The sequence below is a fragment of the Mangifera indica genome, chromosome 8 (assembly GCF_011075055.1).
Source record: "Mangifera indica cultivar Alphonso chromosome 8, CATAS_Mindica_2.1, whole genome shotgun sequence".
Lineage (NCBI taxonomy): Eukaryota > Viridiplantae > Streptophyta > Magnoliopsida > Sapindales > Anacardiaceae > Mangifera > Mangifera indica.
Genome location: NC_058144.1, coordinates 703,820 through 722,978, shown reverse-complemented (window position 1 = coordinate 722,978; position 19,159 = coordinate 703,820). Strand labels below are relative to the sequence as shown.

At 33.9% G+C, this 19,159-nt stretch overlaps 3 protein-coding genes across 3 annotated transcripts; all 3 read left to right on the top strand.

Annotated features, from left to right (window-relative positions):
* The first annotated feature begins 700 nt into the window (after positions 1 to 700).
* Positions 701 to 3,886, top strand: LOC123224565 (proteasome subunit beta type-1-like). The gene is made up of 7 exons (XM_044648292.1): positions 701 to 937; positions 1,048 to 1,155; positions 1,870 to 1,951; positions 2,512 to 2,641; positions 2,719 to 2,861; positions 2,955 to 3,041; positions 3,581 to 3,886. The coding sequence occupies exons 1-7, from the start codon at positions 891 to 893 to the stop codon at positions 3,653 to 3,655; spliced, it is 672 nt and encodes a 223-aa protein (XP_044504227.1). The 5' UTR covers positions 701 to 890; the 3' UTR covers positions 3,656 to 3,886.
* Positions 3,887 to 6,556: 2,670 nt separating this feature from the next.
* Positions 6,557 to 11,000, top strand: LOC123224197 (transducin beta-like protein 2). Its single transcript, XM_044647792.1, has 10 exons — positions 6,557 to 6,879; positions 7,002 to 7,107; positions 7,337 to 7,397; positions 7,514 to 7,809; positions 7,948 to 8,087; positions 8,257 to 8,331; positions 8,974 to 9,064; positions 9,318 to 9,521; positions 9,918 to 9,962; positions 10,602 to 11,000. Exons 1-10 carry the CDS (start codon positions 6,667 to 6,669, stop codon positions 10,685 to 10,687), a joined length of 1,317 nt encoding a protein of 438 aa, XP_044503727.1. The 5' UTR covers positions 6,557 to 6,666; the 3' UTR covers positions 10,688 to 11,000.
* A 3,289-nt stretch (positions 11,001 to 14,289) lies between these two features.
* LOC123224166 (probable protein S-acyltransferase 14) lies at positions 14,290 to 18,557 on the top strand. Its single transcript, XM_044647733.1, has 7 exons — positions 14,290 to 14,889; positions 15,398 to 15,617; positions 15,721 to 15,812; positions 16,422 to 16,545; positions 16,632 to 16,717; positions 17,194 to 17,259; positions 17,978 to 18,557. The coding sequence occupies exons 1-7, from the start codon at positions 14,680 to 14,682 to the stop codon at positions 18,095 to 18,097; spliced, it is 918 nt and encodes a 305-aa protein (XP_044503668.1). The 5' UTR covers positions 14,290 to 14,679; the 3' UTR covers positions 18,098 to 18,557.
* Positions 18,558 to 19,159: the final 602 nt, after the last annotated feature.

The window sequence follows — 19,159 nt, the reverse complement described above, 5'->3', positions numbered from 1 at the left end:
TTTCTATTGGGCCCAATTTTTTGTACGATCAGGCCCATCGCAGTGCTCAAGGCATCAGCTTGTTGTCGGTAGGCCTGTTCGAATTTTTTAAATAAATAAAATTGAATATTTATTAGAAAATATTAAATACCATATTTGGTGTAAAGGGGTATGCATGTTCCGCTCAACATTGTTGTTGGTTGGCTAAGTGAGATTAGAAACGCATGGTTAGGGTCGAGTTAAATATCATCAAATTTATGATAATTTTAAATTTTATATATAAATATATAAATGATGGAGATTAAAATTTTAAAATTATAATATTTAAATATAATTAAATCAAACTTAAGTTAAACACTATCTCTAGGTTACACCTCCAATTCCATGTTTTTAAAAATATAAATAATCAAAATTTTTTTAGATTTAATTTAAATAAAAATAAATTTAAATATTTAAATTTATTTATTTATAAAAATAAACATAATATTTTATTTAAATTCGAGTCAATTAATTCCAAAAGAATCCAGCCTAACCAGCTTGAAACAAATTGGGTCAGCCGTATCCACAATTACGTAATTAATCCCTACTCTTATGTTAATGTACGCGGGGCCTAGGCCCGTACTAAAAATAGATAGGCCTGACCGGAGGTTTGCCCGCCTTTATTTTGCAGGAAAAAAGTTGGACCAGTTGATTCCAGCCACCTTTTGCAAGCGTTCATGACAGAGTAGCATGCCCACTCATAAAACCCATTCGTTTAATGCCCTATAAAACGACGTCGGATGACCGTTTCCTTTCGTGTTGGCGAAGACAGTGTGAGACAGGGATCTTCAAGCACTAAAAAGCAAAGCCCAAGCCAAGTTCATCCTTGCTCAAATTCTTGCCCTTGATTTCTCTCTGTATCTTCACTGGCCATGACGAAGCAGAACGCCAGGTGGTCTCCATACGACAACAATGGAGGGTACCGCTTCTCTCTCTTTTCTGCACACCTATCTTGATTTCTCGGTTCAAAGCTTTTTTAATTGATAGTTTAATTTATTGTCATTTACGTTATACGCGCGTGATTTGTAGTACTTGTGTTGCGATTGCCGGAGCCGATTACTGTGTTATCGCAGCCGATACTCGAATGTCGACTGGTTACAACATCCTCACTCGCGATTACTCCAAAATCTGTAAACTGTAAGATCTTCATAAGATTTCTTTTTTTTTTTTCCCTTATAATTTGTTTTCACAACTTTCTTAGTTTAATTTTTTTTTGCTTACAAATAGTTTCGGGTTTCAATTATTTGGGCTTTTACCATGCGTCAGATTTTGTGGGTTTCATTCTCCATCTTTGCCTTTTTTAGCTGAACAATGGGATCCTTTTTTTCTTCCAGTGGCAATGCTTTGTTTTATTGACTTGATTATGAATTTAAAATAGTCGATGAATAGAAGAGAACTTTAGTCTGGGGAATACTTCTCTTGCTATCATGAAGACTTAGCGGTTTTAGCAATTTGAACTCTTTGACATGTTGCTATCCTTGATTAAAGAACTGTGGCATAAATTGAGATTCAAGTGTATGGTTAATGTGATATGTTGATTGTTATTTCTGTGCTTCAACAATTGAAACAATTCAATGCGTTGATGACATAAGGATAGAAACTCTGCGTTCATATTAGCTTGCAACTGTGGCTCATAGAGCAATCGGATTTAGATTTTTGGAGCTAGAAAACTTGACTCTAATCTGAGGCTTTTAGGTGGAGAAAACAACAGTTGAAGAACACTAATTGAGTGCGGTTCTTTTTACTTGACACTATGCTAGTGTTGCTCATGGGTATATAGTGTGGTTTAAACATTTTAATTGTAGTTATTTAATGGTGCTTGTATATTGTTTATTTTTCAACCTCATGCAGGGCAGACAAATGTGTGATGGCCTCCTCTGGTTTTCAAGCTGATGTGAAAGCCTTACAAAAGCAATTGGCAGCAAGGCATTTGGTGAGGCTTGGCAAGACTCTAACTGGTTTTTAATTCCTTGAAATCTTCTTCCAGAAAGAACTTTTGAAGTATGCTATTCTATAGTAGGCATTCATCGGACATTTCTATTTACTACATTGTCATTTGCTGATTACTCATGTTGGTGGATAAATTGATGTCATTGCAATTTTCTGTAAATATATCTTTTTACCCATTCATACATTTATATGTGTGAGGTTGGTAATTGATTTTCACTTTTCTGTTTTGCATTTGTTTTAGTTCATCTGTTTGAATTTTTTGTTGTCGTTCTTGTGAAGGATTCTGCATAAAGTAGAGGCTCTAAATATTATTAGTATGTAAATTATGTTGAAAACTCCTTATATGTAAACTTGTTCCAAAATTAGTTTTCAGCAATTATAATTTTTCTTACATTATTCTTATTTACATACCAACTTCAAATCTGAGAATGTGTCCGCGTTGTTTAATATGGGAAGTTTCTTTGTTCATGCTACTATTGCCTTTAAAAGACATACTCCCACTAATTTACTAATTTTCTTTTCTGGGCATTTACGTGGAAATAGATTTATCAGCACCAACACAACAAACAAGTGAGCTGCCCTGCAATGGCTCAACTACTCTCCAATACCCTTTACTACAAACGCTTCTTTCCTTATTATTCGTTTAATGTTTTGGGTGGCCTTGACAATGAAGGTAGAATTGCTGATAGCTTTCAGTGCCAATTTTGAGCTTTGTTTTTTTATTTACATGGTTTTAATTCCGAACTTCAGGTAAGGGTTGTGTCTACACATATGATGCTGTTGGTTCCTATGAGAGGGTTGGATATAGCTCCCAAGGTTCTGGTGCCACACTAATCATGCCATTTCTGGATAACCAACTAAAATCTCCCAGTCCTCTTTTATTGCCTGCCCAGGTATACTTTTTAAATAATTATTTGGCGGCCCATATCATACTCTACAGTTCCTTAACTATACATATTATGCTTCAATGTTCTTGCTCTGTCCAGGATGCTGTTACTCCACTTTCAGAATCTGAAGCAGTTGATTTGGTCAAAACTTGTTTTGCATCAGCAACTGAGAGAGATATATACACTGTAAGTTTATCTTCCTTTAATTTCTACTTTTATTTCAGTAACCTTAGAAATAGGCTATAGGATTAGTGTTCTTTCATGTGTAGTTCGTAGATATATTTATAATTTTTTCTCATCATAGAAGTAGTTCTTGGTGCTATCTCTCCTCCATCAACAGACTGGAATATTATATTTTTTAGTGGAAAATCTTCAAATGCACATTATCTTTGGTACACATACAGATCGAACAGTAAGTACTTGGAGACTGTACTGATACAAACATCCCAAACATGTAATTATTTACCTTTTCCTCATGGAGGCAGGATAAATTATCCTGTGCTTACTCTCTCCCTGGAAGCATACATGTTATACTTGTGCCCGCATTTAGAATTTCCATGCGTCTTTTTCTTTTCTTTTCTTTTTTATAACTTCAGTGCAACAATCTATTTCTGAATTTGCCTGATTGCTTTCTGTTGGTGCTAAGCTGTAAAATCCTTTGAAGAAGAATACTTATGCATATTTAGCATTTGCCTATTCTTTAACATGCCATTCTTGTTTAACAGGGAGACAAGCTGGAAATTGTTGTCCTTAATCAAGAAGGTCTTCACCGTGAATACATGGAACTGAGGAAGGATTAGTCTCTATTCAGAATTACAGCACCAGTTTAACTGTAGTGGAATGCTGGAACATGATATTATGTTTAAAACGTTTTTTATATTCCCTGTCATCGTGGTTTTTCCTTTTAATGAATCCAGTTTGCAGGATGTATTTCCATTGTAGTGGATTTACATTGATGTCTGGAAGAGACACGGGTATGTATCTACGGTTTATGATTGCCATTAATGATTATATTGCTCTTTGGTTTCAAACTAGCATCAGTAGTTCTTTTTCTTTTGATACCTAGTTATATGATTTTGGTGACTATTTGGTTTCGTCAAATGATAGAAGCATTTACATGTCTGCCTTCTTATTTGTTGTGATGCATGCTTCTCCTGGCTTTTTTTTTTTTTTTTTTGTGTGTTAACTTATCTGAGCATCTTGTATCCTTGATCATTTGAACAATGTATCGGTAGACCTACATCTACATGTTGGATGGAATTCCCTTAATGATTAGTAATATCCTTGTTCTTAAAGAAGTAATCTTTGTTCTTAAAATTGGTCAGCCCATCAAAAAGGTGTCTTTTGATGCTAGGCCCGTTTTCTAGGGATAGATTTGACTCAAGTTGAGTCAAGTTCAGCGTTGATTTAAGTTCAGATTGAAACTACGATGTTAGAGGAGCTGGAGAATCATAGCCTGGGCAAGTACATGTGGCTGGATTCTGTAGAGGAGCTAAAACCTGCAATGGATATGATTCATTTGGAATCTTCTCTCCAAGTCTCGGAGCATAGAAAGCTTATTTTAGTCCGATTTTCATTTAGGGGTTATCAGGATGATGTTCCATGGCCTAAATTATAGCCTATTGTATACTACAGTGTATCTAGATCATTTCGTTGTGTTTGGTTCACTTTATCAAGTGTATATGTTGAGACCATTATAATCAAAATTTCCCAAATTAAATAAATCTATTTACACAGCCAATGTTTAATTCTACCATTCACGGTTGAGAGTTGGATTCAATTTAAATTGTTCAAGTATGGATTTTAAGCATCGAGTTTGAGTTAAGGATTAAATTCATTATTATAAAACGTTTAAATCAATTGGAACATCAGAGTTTGAGCTATTTCAAATTAAATGTAAAATAAATATTTTTTAAATTTCACACAAATTTATTTTCAATTTGAGTCAATTTAAAATTGGATTCTGGTTGGGTTTGGGCTAAATCAAATACAGCCCTAAAAACGATGGCAATGCTGACTTATCTGTTATTTAATGGGCTCCGGTGCTGGTAATCCAAGGGCTGGTTGCTAGTAAATTTCGAAGAAAATTATTACTTAAGAATGTGCATAATTATGATGGGGTCTCGGTTTTTATGTCTTTATGAGTTCTAGTTCTCAATAATAAATAGGCCAAACGACTATTTCCCACCCAAGGTTTAGCGTTTTCTCAAAAGTCCTCCCTTTAACTATGGAAACACCAAACACCCACCCATGACCGGTTAGATTTAACCAAACCCTAACGGCTGAAAATTTTATCTCCTTTTTCCCCCCTAAACTTAAAAAACTGAAATTTGTCCCCCGCCTAAGTTTTAAAAAATGGCAGTTTCACCCTAGGGTTTGGTTTTGAAATCTCCGGCGACCTCTCCGGCTCCGTTGCCGACGATCGCTCCCTCCCGAAGCAACCTCTCCTTCCGGCGATCTCTTTCCTCCCATTTGGAGGTCCAATCGACGCCCGGAGATGCCGTGGGAGACGAAGAACTTCGTCGGGTGGGAAGACGAAGAACTTCGTCTTCCCGACGAAGTTCTTCGTCTCCCACGGGGTCTCCGGGCGCTGATCGGACCTCCAAATGGGAGGAAAGAGATCGCCGGAAGGAGAGGTTGCTTCGGAAGGAAGCGGCCGTCGGCAACGGAGCCGGAGATTTCAAAACCAAACCCTAGGGTGAAACTGTGATTTTTTAAAACTTAGGGTGGGAGAAAATTTTAGTTTTTAAAGTTTAGGGGGGCAAAATTAGATTCTATTTTAGTTTATTTTTAATATTATAGCAAAAATAACGATTTTACCCCTACCACCGTTAGGGTTTGGTTAAATCTAACCGGCCATGGGTGGGTGTTTGGTGTTTCCATAGTGAAAGGGGGGACTTTTGAGAAAACGCTAAACCTTGGGTGGGAAATAGTCGTTTGGCCTAATAAATATTAATTAGAAATTTTAATTAAAATACCTTAAATTTTATTAATTAGAAATTTTAATTAAAATACCTTAAATTTATTTATATTAAACGATAATAGCTAATATTATATAAATAATATATATTTTGTAAAAAATATTCAATTCTAAAATTTATAATATACAGTAAATATGATTTAATTTATTCAGTTTATTACATTGGATGACTATTACAATAGTCTCTTTTCTATGGTCAAAACAATTGTTATATTCAACTAATAAATTAATAAAAAATAATTTGTTATCATCTAATAATTATTTTTATTAATAAAATTTTATGATATACTAATCAAAATTTAAAAAATTTATCCTAACCCTAAATTTTTTACTGAGGAAAAAATTTATCATTTTTCAACTAAATAATAATTTTTATAGATAAATAATATTTTATTATAACTAATAAGCAATTTTCATCTATTAATAATCATCATTTTTGTTAATTTATATTTTGTTTTAACTAATTTTAAATATATTTTTGGAAGTAAAAGTACTTGAAAAATTAAGATTTTTAAAGGTAGAAATTAGAGAAAACAAATATTAAATTAAGATATTAGCTATATCCACACGATGGCTAATATTATACCGTTATTTTAATTAACTTCTGTAATAATTTTAATTAATTTCCTTATTAATCATTTGTAATCGGATTAACACATAAATTAATTTTTTACTGTGATAAAATTTGGAAACAAAAATAGCGTATGATCTGATCCCCTCCTGCTCTTCCCAGATAATTATGCATTGAAATATAGACGACAAACCACCGCCATTTCCACATCATCTTTTTTCTCTAATCAATATTAACAAAGCAATTCTCCCGGTTCGCGAATGGATCCCGTTCTGTCAATTGCACTTCTTTCGGTTGTACTCGGAGCTCTGGTCGTTCTCCTCTTCTTCAAAAGTTACTTTGGCAAGAGAAGATCCGAGGTTCAATCCATCGCCAAACGGGAGCTCCAACCGGATCATAAAAAGCCTTCGAAGCCTTCGAAGCCAACCTCCAGAAAATCTCACTCCAAACCTCACACTCACGCCTCAGATAAAGTAATCTATTAATTCTCGTTTATTGATATTTTGAAATATTCAACAGATAAAAATTAGGGTTTTTTTTTTTTTTAATATTTGGACGTAATTTTGAATAATGACATTGTAAATATTTAATGTAGGATCAAAACAAGCGACATCATCCGTTGGATGTTAATACTCTGAAAGGTCATGGTGATTCTGTGACGGGGTTATGTTTCTCATCCGACGGACGAAATTTGGTAACAGGTAATTCATCTGGTTATTTTGGTCTGTATAATCATTGATAACAAATCTGTGATGATGCGAATTCTGAAAGGACTGGATAGCCAAATTGAAGACTTTTGTTTAGAATGAATTTTCATTTATTGTATTTGGTTATTTATCTTCGCTTACTTCTGTCTGTTGTAGCTGATTTGGTGCCTTATATAGATTAACTTCATATTTATGTATGCGTTCTTGTTGTTTTGGTGAACAGCATGTGCGGATGGAGTTGTCAGAGTATTTAAGTTGGATGATGCTTTAAGTAAAAGTTTCAAGTATGAATCCGGAGCATCATATAATTTTTTTTTTTTCTGGATATTGCCTCAATTCTAGTTGTTCATGCAATTTTTTTTAATCCTTGCCGAAATTAAGTCCTTTCATGCTTGTGCAGGTTTCTGAGAATTAATTTGCCACCTGGAGGTCCTCCAACAGCTGTCACATTTACTGATGATGCATCTTCGATTGTTGTTGCAACTCATAATCTCTCTGGCTGTTCATTATACATGTATGGAGACGAGAAAACTAAATCTGTTAATGAAAATAAGCAGCAAGCCAAGCTTCCTCTTCCAGAAGTCAAATGGGAACATCACAAAGTCCATGAGAAAAGAGCTATTCTAACACTTTGCGGAGCTACTTCTACCTATGGCAGTGGTGATGGGAGTGCAATTATTGCCTCTTGTTCTGAAGGTATATGATGTTCCTTTGTCCTACATGCTATGACTTAATGCGTATCTTAACTTCTTTTATTAATTCTGGCCTATTTAACTTCATATACTTGTTGGTTTTGCGGAAGAATGATTCTTTCTAATCATTATTGCTTTCTAGGAACTGATATCATACTTTGGCATGGAAAAACTGGAAAACTTTTGGGCAATGTTGATTCAAATCAATTGAAAAACCACATGGCTGCTATATCACCAAATGGGCGTTTTCTTGCTGCTGCTGCTTTCACTGCTGATGTGAAGGTGAGTATTGCTGCTATTGCCATTAGAGCCTATGACAATATACAACTCATTGGATATTTCTTGATCATTTATGAGACCCCTGATGAAGTTCTTGAACATGCTATAGTGAACATTTGATTGTTTGAATTGGATCTTGTGGATTGCTAATTAATTTTTTTTTCTTATGTAGGTGTGGGAAATTGTGTACTCAAAGGATGGTTCAGTCAAGGAGGTTTCAAAAGTTATGCAGCTTAAAGGGCATAAGGTTATATGATTTGATAAACCTCTATAACCATGACAGATGCTCTTCTCGTTTTCTTTTCTTTTTTCTGTTCTATTTCCGTGGAATTTCAAATCAAGAATAGTATTCTATCTTAATTGACTAGAATAAAATTTCACATTTTCAATTTCAGAAAATCAAATCAACAATCAGAACTTTTTTTAATAAGAAAAATACAAAATTTCCCTTGTGAACCATATTCCTCTAAGATGCATAAAGATTAACACAAAGCAAGGGCGAACCTACTGGGGGAATTTATGACACAAGTATTCAGTTACTTTGGACTTTTTAGTGTTGAATTGGAACCAAGACCAAAAAAGGTTCTTCCCTTGTGAACCATATTCCTGTAAGATGCATAAAGATTAATACAAAGCAACAACAAACCTACTCATGGAATTTATGACACCAGTATTCAATTAATTTGGACTTGTTTAGTGTTGAATTGGAGCCAAGACCAAAAAAGGTTCTTCCCCTATGCCTGTAGCATGTATGTCACACTTGCTGCTATGGATGCAACATGCATGTATTTCCTCCGATTATTTTATATGGGCTATGTTGAACTTCTTTCATCCTGAAGTTCTCGTTACATTGGTGGCCTAATTTTTTAAATTGCTTTCTGACAAGCAGAGTGCAGTAACTTGGTTATGCTTTGCACCTAACTCAGAGCAAATCATCACAGCTTCCAAGGATGGCTCAATTAGAATTTGGAACATCAATGGTTTGTATAATATCATATTTATTGTACTTTACCAGTATTCATGACTCAGAACTAATAATTCCATATGCCTCTTATTGGCACAATTGAAGATTTGTTTAAAACTATATGCATCTTTAATCAATGATCACCGGATCTAATTTACATTTTGTGTGAGTTGAATATTGTAACTGAATAATGTTATTTGGATGAAATTCTTATTTTGGTGAGTACATTAATTTTTTGTATTCTGATCTTTGGTTTCTGTTTTCTGAAGTTCGATATCATCTCGATGAGGATCCAAAGACTTTGAAGTTATTTCCAATTCCACTTCATGATTCAAGTGGTGCTACCTTGCATTATGATCATCTTAGTCTGTCCCCTGATGGAAGGATATTGGCAGCTACTCATGGCTCAACACTGCAGTGGTTAAGTGTTGAAAGTGGAAAGGTTTTAGACACAGCTGACAAAGCTCATGAAAGTATGTCTGTGGATTAAGTTTCCTGATTCATTTAACTATTCTGCTAATTGAAATTTAATTTTTCATCTAGAAGAATTTATTCTGCAATTTTATATGTACCCAGACCCTTAAGTCAAATTGATTGTGAGAGCGATTAAGATGGAGCGGGGAACCATGCTTTAACTTTTTTATATGGTCAAGTTTGGATTTTTTTTTTTTTATCCTTTTCAAGTTTGGGTCTTTACTTTTCTGTCCAGTAGTTGTAGCTTGTTCTGCAATTATCCGGTTGGGTATATCTTTTATTGATACGTAACAGTTGAAGGTGTATGAATCTTGGATCTTGAACACCCCTCAATATGCCACCTTGTTTTACTATTCTGCTCCTTTCTTTGTATTTATGGTAGTCTTATCTTGCAGGTGATATCACATCCATTGCCTGGGCACCAACGACGATTCCAATGGGTAAATCACCTTGCTATATGACCTATGTCTATTCCATTCTTTGGTATTAGTTGTTGATGTTCTCAACTAGAAAACTCAAAGATGCACATCTGCAGATATCTTCTAGTTCATACAAATATCTATACTAGTACCTAAATTTATATGTTGTTTACTTCTGGAAAACTGCCCCCCTTTGTTTATTTATTTTGAGAGATAAGACATATTCTTGTCCATCTGCAAAGGTGCCTTCACCACTGCGCTGAAACAAGTGTAGCATAGATGGAGCATCATAGCCTATTAAGAATATCCATAACTGTGATTTTATTTCAGATTCTTGGAATCCTGTGGGAAACTTGACAAAAGAGCCCAGGTCTAGAGGCATGTCACAGATGATGTCAACAGAAACGTTTTCCAATGATGAAATTAATATATCCCATTCTTGTATTCCCAACAAATCTAAAACTTTGGGAATTCAAAATATTTTGAAGCCTACATATTTGAGCATGGTTGCAAGATAGCCAATGCTGATCCATATTTAATGATTAATCTATTGCAGTTCTTGTTGTGCCTTTTCTTCTGATTTCTTCTTCCAATGCATTGTATGTTCTGTGAACTAGATGTGGAGTGAAGTTTAATCGCTTGAACTTACATATCATACAGGAAGTGGACAAGGCTTTATCTTAGCAACATCTGGTGGTGACAAGAAAGTTAAGTTGTGGACAGCGCCATCGCTTGACCTATCATGAGGGAAATTCAATTCACAAAATCAAGCCCCCGGCATGAAGGAGCTTCTGATCTGACAGATTGATTCAGATACACCAAAAGTTTTGAGCACTAATCCTTTCGAGATTAAAAAGTTCAGTGGCATATTCATCACGAATTACATGGTACCGATCTTCACTTGAGTGAAAAGTAGAACAGTAAACACTTTGAGTGGACAATAGTGTGGAAATATTGACTTGGAGGTTGATTGTACTGAAATTTGCGTGACTAGAAACCATCATACAGAACTGGAAGATGTGGTTTGAGTTAGCATTAATTTATTTTGTTTAAATCCTCTGTGCTATTGTTTTTTATCAGTATGGTTAGGTTATATGACCAAGGCAAAATATTAAAGAAAACGCCCACCGTTGGGCTCGGACCCACGACCACAAGGTTAAGAGCCTTGCGCTAGCTAGACGGGCAAAATTCTACGTTTTGGAATGAGATAATTTCTAAAATCATGTCATACATATTTTTCTTTATTCTGTTTTTGATTTTTTTAAATATTTTTAACCATCCAAGTATTTATGGTCAGTGAAGCACAAGATATATAACTTCTCGACAAAATTATTTGTATCTATTTTATTATATAAATAAATATATATTTGATATATATTATTATATAATTGAATAATTTTGAATTAAAAATAAAATAATATTTAATCACACGATAATATACATAAATATGTCTCTATTTATTTACTTAAATTGAGAATATATAGTATTAGTCTTTTTTTTTTATCCAATCATATTAACTGAAAATCACATTCAAATATGATAATAAGTCAGTCATTTAGAGTTGTATTTGATATAAAATAGGGAAAATGACTATTTTCCACCCATTTTTACGCCTATCTCAAACTGATACCCACGAAAGATGAAAAACCCTTTTTCCTATCCATGACCAAACTGTCGTCCAATTTCTCAGTTAAGGATAGGGGCAAAATTGATATTTTACTGTTTAAAACCATAAAACTTTAAAATTTCACCATTTTCCCCCTCCAAGTTTTAAAAATTAACCACTCAACCCATCCTCAAAGTTCAAAAAGTTTAGATTTCACCCCTAGGGTTTGCTTCTTTCTCCGACCACCACCGATGGTCGACACATTCCATCGATCTCTCATCTCTGACTACAAAGGACGACGAAGGACAACTCTTCATCTCCCAGATTTGGATGACGAAACATCATCCAAATCTCAAAGAATAGACAAGAGACGATGTTATGTCGTCGCATCTGGACGATGCAACGAGTGACGAAGAGAGACCTCTTCGTCGCATGGTGGTGCGACGAAGAGATCTCTATCTCTTCGTCGCATGGTGGTGAGACGAAAAGATCTCTGTCTCTTTGTCGCACCGTGTGACGAGGAGATGAAGATCTCTTCGTCACACCACCGCCGTTACACCAGGAGAAAGAGGAGGCTGGTGACGACGTCGGATATGACGTCGGAAAATGAAGTTAAAGAATGAGGGTGAAACTGTTATGTTTGAAAGTTATGGGGGACAATTGCTTTTTAAAAAATATGGAAACCCTTTGTTTGGGGGTGAAAATGTTAGTTTTCAAAGTTTAAAAACTTTGGTTAAAGATGAAATGTTAGTTTGTGAAACCTAAGGGGAGTAAAAAGTAATAAATTTTATAACTTTTTAATATAAACAGTAAAATATTAATTTTACCCCTGTCCTTAACTGAGAAATTAGACGGCAATTTGGTTATTGGTATGAGAAAGAGTTTTTCATCCCTCATAGGTATTCATTTGAGATAGGCTTAAAAAAAGGGTGGGAAATAGTCATTTTTCCTATAAAATAACAAAAGTGTAATATATTTCCAATTTTAAATGTTTAATTTAATATTTTAAAAATATATTATTATATAATTAAATATTTTTTATTTTTAATTTAATTATATTAACCATTAATATATTATTTAAATAATTAATTAAATATTTAAAATTAGATTTAAGTAATTTTATTGAAAATCAAGCAGGTCCACTCATTTTAACCGTAGCCAGTGCTCGAATCGAGCCTGAGTGACTGGAGACTTACAGCTTGTTGGGTCAAATCATAGTATTGGGGCCGCAAATGCAAATGGAACGTAACTCATTCCGTTTTAGTAGTATTCCGCTTATTACCAGGACATGTTTAATGTTTAAGGTTGGCTCCATAACTGACATCTGAGACAACCAGAAAGAATCCACTTTTTTTTCAGGTCAATATTTGGGTTCCGTCTAAATTTAGACAATGTACCAAGATTCAACCAGACCGAGCTGTCTGCAAAAATAATATAAGAGATCTTTGAAGCCAAAGCCTTGAAGAATGGTATCATTCGTTGACCACATTTGTTATGGCTATTACTTTTTCTATATGTAACTCATTAAGCACGAAACATTCTTTGTCATAGGTCACATTTATTAAAAATAGGGTGAATTCGATGCTAACCAGTTTCAGTTTGCTTTGATATTCGATTTAAATAAATCGAATTTGAATTAAAAAAATTAATTTCTTAAATTTAAACTCACTTCAAAATTAATATTAAAGTTGAAACTTGTCTTGTTGGTGACCATTTCTCTTCTTTGTTAGTTTTTTTTTTCAACTCTATTTTTTTAATATTATTGTTGACTAATTTAAATGAATTAAAATTAAAATTGAATTAATTATTCTTAATTAGAAAAGAATTCAACTTTAAATTTGCTTTGAATTTAATTTATTTATAAAAATAAATTCGATTATTGGTTTGAAGTTAATTCAATCTATTTAAAGTATGATTTAAGCTAGATTAAGTTATATCAAATTCAACCCGTTCCTCCGGTAACACTCTACAGCTTTATCCACTTGCATGGAACTTTTTTAACGAAGATATCATTTGGCTTTGATGATTGGATTCGAGAGCAATGTCGAATTACTATGCTTGTTTGTTTGTGTTGGCCGTCATATCCTTTCTCGTGCTTCTGCTTTTTCCCAAATTTTCAATCTCGTCCACTCATCTCAACATTGTTTGGACAGCGAGGGTAACCATAGGAATTCAATTCTTGACTTTTGTCTGCCCATGGTAATCTGGCAGGTCTGTTGAAGTTATAACGACAAAATAAAAACTTTTATCATCCCAATCCAAATTTTAATTTTAAAGTTTTAAAAATAAAAACTTAACCATTTTGACGAATTTAAAAATTAACAATTTAGTTTAGAAAACACTTGTTGTCATTTTGACTGGAATATTATTGTTGTTATTCATCAAATCACATGATAAAAAAAAGTCGAAGGTGATAAGGGTTTGATTAAATCACAGTAATTAATAAAAAATAGATTTTAGTAGGTTTTTAGAGACGATGACTGATAGAAAAAAAATATATTTAAAATATTAATTATTAAAAAATTTGATAAAAAGATAATATTTATATATAAAATTATATAAATTATTTAAATATAAAATTTTATTTTTGATATTTTTAATTCAAGAAAATATAACAATTTAAAAAATAATAATAATAATAAACTGGTAGATGAGCTGATTAAATAATTTAACCTTTTTTGTTAAATATTTTATCAAAATTGTTCCCCAAATAGAGTGAGTTAGCGTCATCACAGACGAAAAGAACTTCTAGATGAATAATGACGAAAATGCAATTTTCTTAAAAAAGATGGGTAATCAGTCAGCCTCCCATTTTTCTCTCAGACATTGCTTGCTTGCTTCTCTCCAACGACGTGGATTCAGCACCCCACCTGGAATCCCAAATCACATAAACCCGATATTCACAATTCACAAAACACAAAAGTTCTCAGAAACCTCAAACACATGAAGCACCCCTTTTTCTGTTTCATTTTGATTCCGTTTTCTTGTTTTAAACGACTCTTGATAATATAATTTTCATCCGCTAGCGACTCCCTGCTTAATTCTAAACCCTAAATCATTCACGCATTCTGCTTGAAGAAATCAGTGGAAAAAATCCAATTGATTTTCTTTTTTGGGTTTAAGTTCTTCGTAATGCATAGATCTGGAGCTGCGATGGCTTGGAATGTGTTTAAGTTCTGTACGGCCTTGCGGGGTCTTGGTTCGATTATGATCTTGTTGGTTCTTGGGGTCGTTGGTGTCACCTATTACGCCGTCGTTTTGACCAATTATGGACCCGCTTTGTACGACGGAGGGCTTGATTCTCTCACTGCTCTGGTTGTATTGATCTTGTTTCATGGTTTGGTAAGTTGCTCTGGTTCGTCGCTTTACGAGGGGGTTTTTTATCACGATCTTGTTGGTTCTGGGGGTGTGGTAATGTTTGGAGATTTTTATTAATTATTATTATATAAAACTTTCAATCATTGATTTACGATGTCCGACTTGGAGAAATGATTATATTTGTAAAAGCATTTTAGCTCAATTATTTTAGGTGATGAATATAGTTGAGAATTTTGTGCTTTGGTTATCAATTCAAATGGCAATTTTTTAGTGGATCTTAACATTTGGTTTGGAAACTTCAGTTTTGATGATATTCTGGACTTAAATTTTAGACAATTAAGCGTTCTTGGAAGTCTTCAAATTGCAGCATTTTGTTCAATATTTAGTCCCTTATTATTAAAGGAAATAGATTCTAGAGCTATTTTTAAGCATGGCGAGTTTCTAATTTTTATTTAAAAGAAGATTGAGTGAAAGCTGATCAAGTATATGGAGTGAATGGTACTTAAAATGGAAGGTCTTTGACATTTTGCAGTTGGTGATGCTGTTGTGGAGTTATTTTTCAGTTGTTTTGACTGATCCGGGTAGTGTGCCACCTAATTGGAGGCCTGCAATTGATGAGGAGAGAGGAGAGACTGACCCATTAAATGGGTCAGAATTTACTGGTTTGCAGTCTGACCCATCAAATCAAAGAATCCGATGCTGTCAGAAGTGCAACCAGCTGAAGCCACCCAGATGCCATCATTGTTCCGTTTGTGAGTTTTTACTTGCACTCATTAAATTGGAAAATTTTCCTTTCTTTAATCTCTCATAACCTAAAGATAAGTTGTATTTATTTATTTATTTTGTTTGTTTTAGGTGGACGGTGCATACTAAAGATGGACCATCATTGTGTTTGGGTTGTTAATTGTGTTGGGGCAATGAATTATAAGTACTTTCTTCTCTTCTTGGTATGTTTGCATTTCTTGCTGACCCACAAATTCTTATAGAAAAAAAAAAGCATAAGCAGTTTTATTTATCCTGTAAATTGTTACTTTTAGTTCTGCTTTGGTCTATTCCTGATTTTATAGTGAAAGAAGACTTCTTTCTCAAATCTTAGTTAAGATTATGCAGAGTAGTTCTCATAAAGAGAGTGAAAGAGGTAAAAAAACTGAAATCTCACTTGTAGTTTGCTCTAGAGTGGGCGTGGTTTTCCATTTTCATGTCACACATAAACGTCTGGTAGGACAAAACACTGTAGTTCCTTTTGCTTTCCTCATGATCCAGAATTACATGCCTCGAAGCTCATATATTTCAAGATGACTTTTTTTCAATTTTAATTGGGATGTGGTATTGACCAGCACTGTGTCATTTGAATCAATTTTGAGAAATTAATTTCTATGTCATTTGAATTATTTTTGAGAAGATGTCTGTGGATGAAGTGTTACAGGTCTTAGATGAATTTATCCTGGTTTAACTTATTAGTATTTTTTGGTTACTGGTTGACTATGGTTACACACTCTTCCGTCCAGTTTTTATGTTGATATTGCACAAATCATAAATCTTATATATTAATGCAGTTCTACACATTTCTTGAGACAACTCTTGTGACACTATCGCTGCTTCCGCATTTTATAGCATTCTTCAGTGAAGGAGAAATTCCTGGCACACCAGGAACCCTTGCAACTACCTTTCTTGCTTTTGGTATGACTTGTTTAGCCTCTTATCTGACAATATGTTATTGGTTATATCTGTACTTTTGTACAATTATGGGTGCTGGCTTGTCTCAGTTTTGAATCTGGCATTTGCATTGAGTGTGCTGGGCTTTCTGATCATGCACATATCTTTGGTGGCTGCTAATACCACAACTATTGAGGTATAGTGCTTTTGTTACTTCCCCACTTTCTTCCTTTTACTTTTCTACTTTGATGTCACATTGTTAATGGTGGTGTTTCTCAATTTTTTTTTTATAATATTAATCAAATTATATGTGGGAGGGATTCTTTAAAATCAGATTTGTACTGGTGGCCTTAGTTTGGAACATGCTTAATACATCAGAATTTTCAGATCTGGTTCTTCCTCATGGAAAACCTAAGTGGTTCGAAAATTTTAAACCAATTCCCATCAGATGGTCCATGTTCTCAACTATGTCCACAAGGATTTGTTTTTAATAAAAATAAAAAATATAAAGAGTAGTAAAAACCCTACTCTTAAGTAGCTATATTAATTGCAAATACATTTGGATTTTCTATGATATTCTGTTGTAGAACATGGTACTTGCACAATTTTAGAGGGAAGGTGCTGGAGATGAGGACTTACTCACTGATCAATCTATCATTTTACTGTGATCAGGCATATGAGAAGAAGACCACTCCAAAATGGCGTTATGACCTAGGGCATAAGAAGAATTTTGAACAGGTTGTTACAATGTGCAACATGATGCTCTTTCTCTTCTTCCTTTGCATTAAAATGTGGCATAAGATTTACAACTATGAATAATAACATCAAGTTTTGTTTGGCAATTATTATTTATTTTTAATTCATGCTCATTGTATATCAGGAACTGGTTTGGGTTTAGTGAATGCAATTATAATGATCTCTTTTATTACCTTTACTTGGATTTTGGAAAGGCAGTCAACCGTCATTTATAACCTACAAATCTGCCCTATTCCTAATAAAGTCAGAAATTGTGAATGCTAGAAACATGATTGGTCATCCTGTAAAATTGAATTGTTCTGGATTCTGCAGCAGCACTAGTTAAACAATAAGATTCGTTATATCTTTTATATTTTATTTTCCAACAACTTGTGTTAATATTTTACTACTGGGAACGTCGGACCATGGTGGTTTGTAAATTGAAAGTCTGGATTTCTTGGATCCAATATTTGATTTGAGAATAGTATTGAAGTCATTTTTCTCCCTCTTGTGGATAGGGAAGACATTAGTTATGGTATGTAAGTAGTGTGTGAACATAGAGGATTTGGCTTTTTCAAGAAATGATAAACTCTTTCAACTTTAACACTGAAAAATATTTGTATTCAATGGGGGGTGGGCTCTTATGTAAAATGCAGTAGGTTATTTTTGCTTCTTATATTTTGACCTTTAGCTGACTTTTGGTGTTGATTTAACTTGTTAGGTTTTTGGGATGGACAAGCGATATTGGTTCATTCCTGCATATTCAGATGAAGATTTACGCCGGATGCCAGCACTTCAGGGTCTTGACTATCCATCAAAGCCTGACTTTGATTCTCAATAGTTCTAATAACTTGCACGATGCTAGGAAACTGGAACTTTCCTCGTAGCGTTAGATACGGAGCTCCTCAAAACGTTCCTTTGAATCCTAACCGAAACAGTTCACAGCCAATTTGGGCTTCTAACCATTCATTCCCACAGGTGTCTGCTTGCAGAAATAAACATGAAAGATAAGAATACAGTAGCGGGGTACTTTCTGAAGGAGCAAATGAGGGGAAGTGACATTAGTGTTGCTATAGGATATGCTTTGAAGAGCTGATGTTTGTTTCTTGTTCTGATTGCATGTTTTGAAATGTGGGGACCTTAGGATAAAAATGCAACTTTTTAATATGGTGGCATGCTGATGTCTTTATAGTTATACTTTGCTTGTATGCCCATTGGAGAAAGAGTTGATCGGTCTTTTGTACGAGTACGATACTTTGTATGTCCATTGGTTAATACAGTCGATCAAAATTTGTGTACCATGCTTTTGATGCTCATTCTAATTGCAGATAGAAGTTATCAATCTTTTCTTTCTGCATAGGGCCTTGGAATCGTGCAATGATGATTCAAATGGAACGTGTTAAGACTAATTATAATCATATTGTTTGGTTCAAATTTGGATGACTCGAACTCGCTACTCGATGCACAGGAGCTTGCCCATGCGGGGACGTTTTCTTCTACCGTAATAATTTCCAATTGACTTTTTACAAATTCGGTTTGAACACACTTTTTTGTTACTTGGATTACTGTGTAAAATTGTTTGAATTAATATTATAAGCATATGTTTGGACTTGAAGTAAGGTTGAAGTTGCGTTAAGCTCAAATATAAGTTAGTTTCAGTTTGATTTGAATTTTAAATATATAATTTGAGTTAGTTAAAAATATTGTCAAAGGATTTTGATAATATGAATAATACATTTACAGAAATAATATTGTTAAAAGGATATTTAAATTAAATTATTAAACTAAAATTTTAATTTGGAATGTACTTATACTGAACCGAATACTAATTCTAATCAAATTGAATCTACTGGGAGCCAACTGAGTACTGTTCAAATTTGCAGGGATATAACGAATTTAGTAT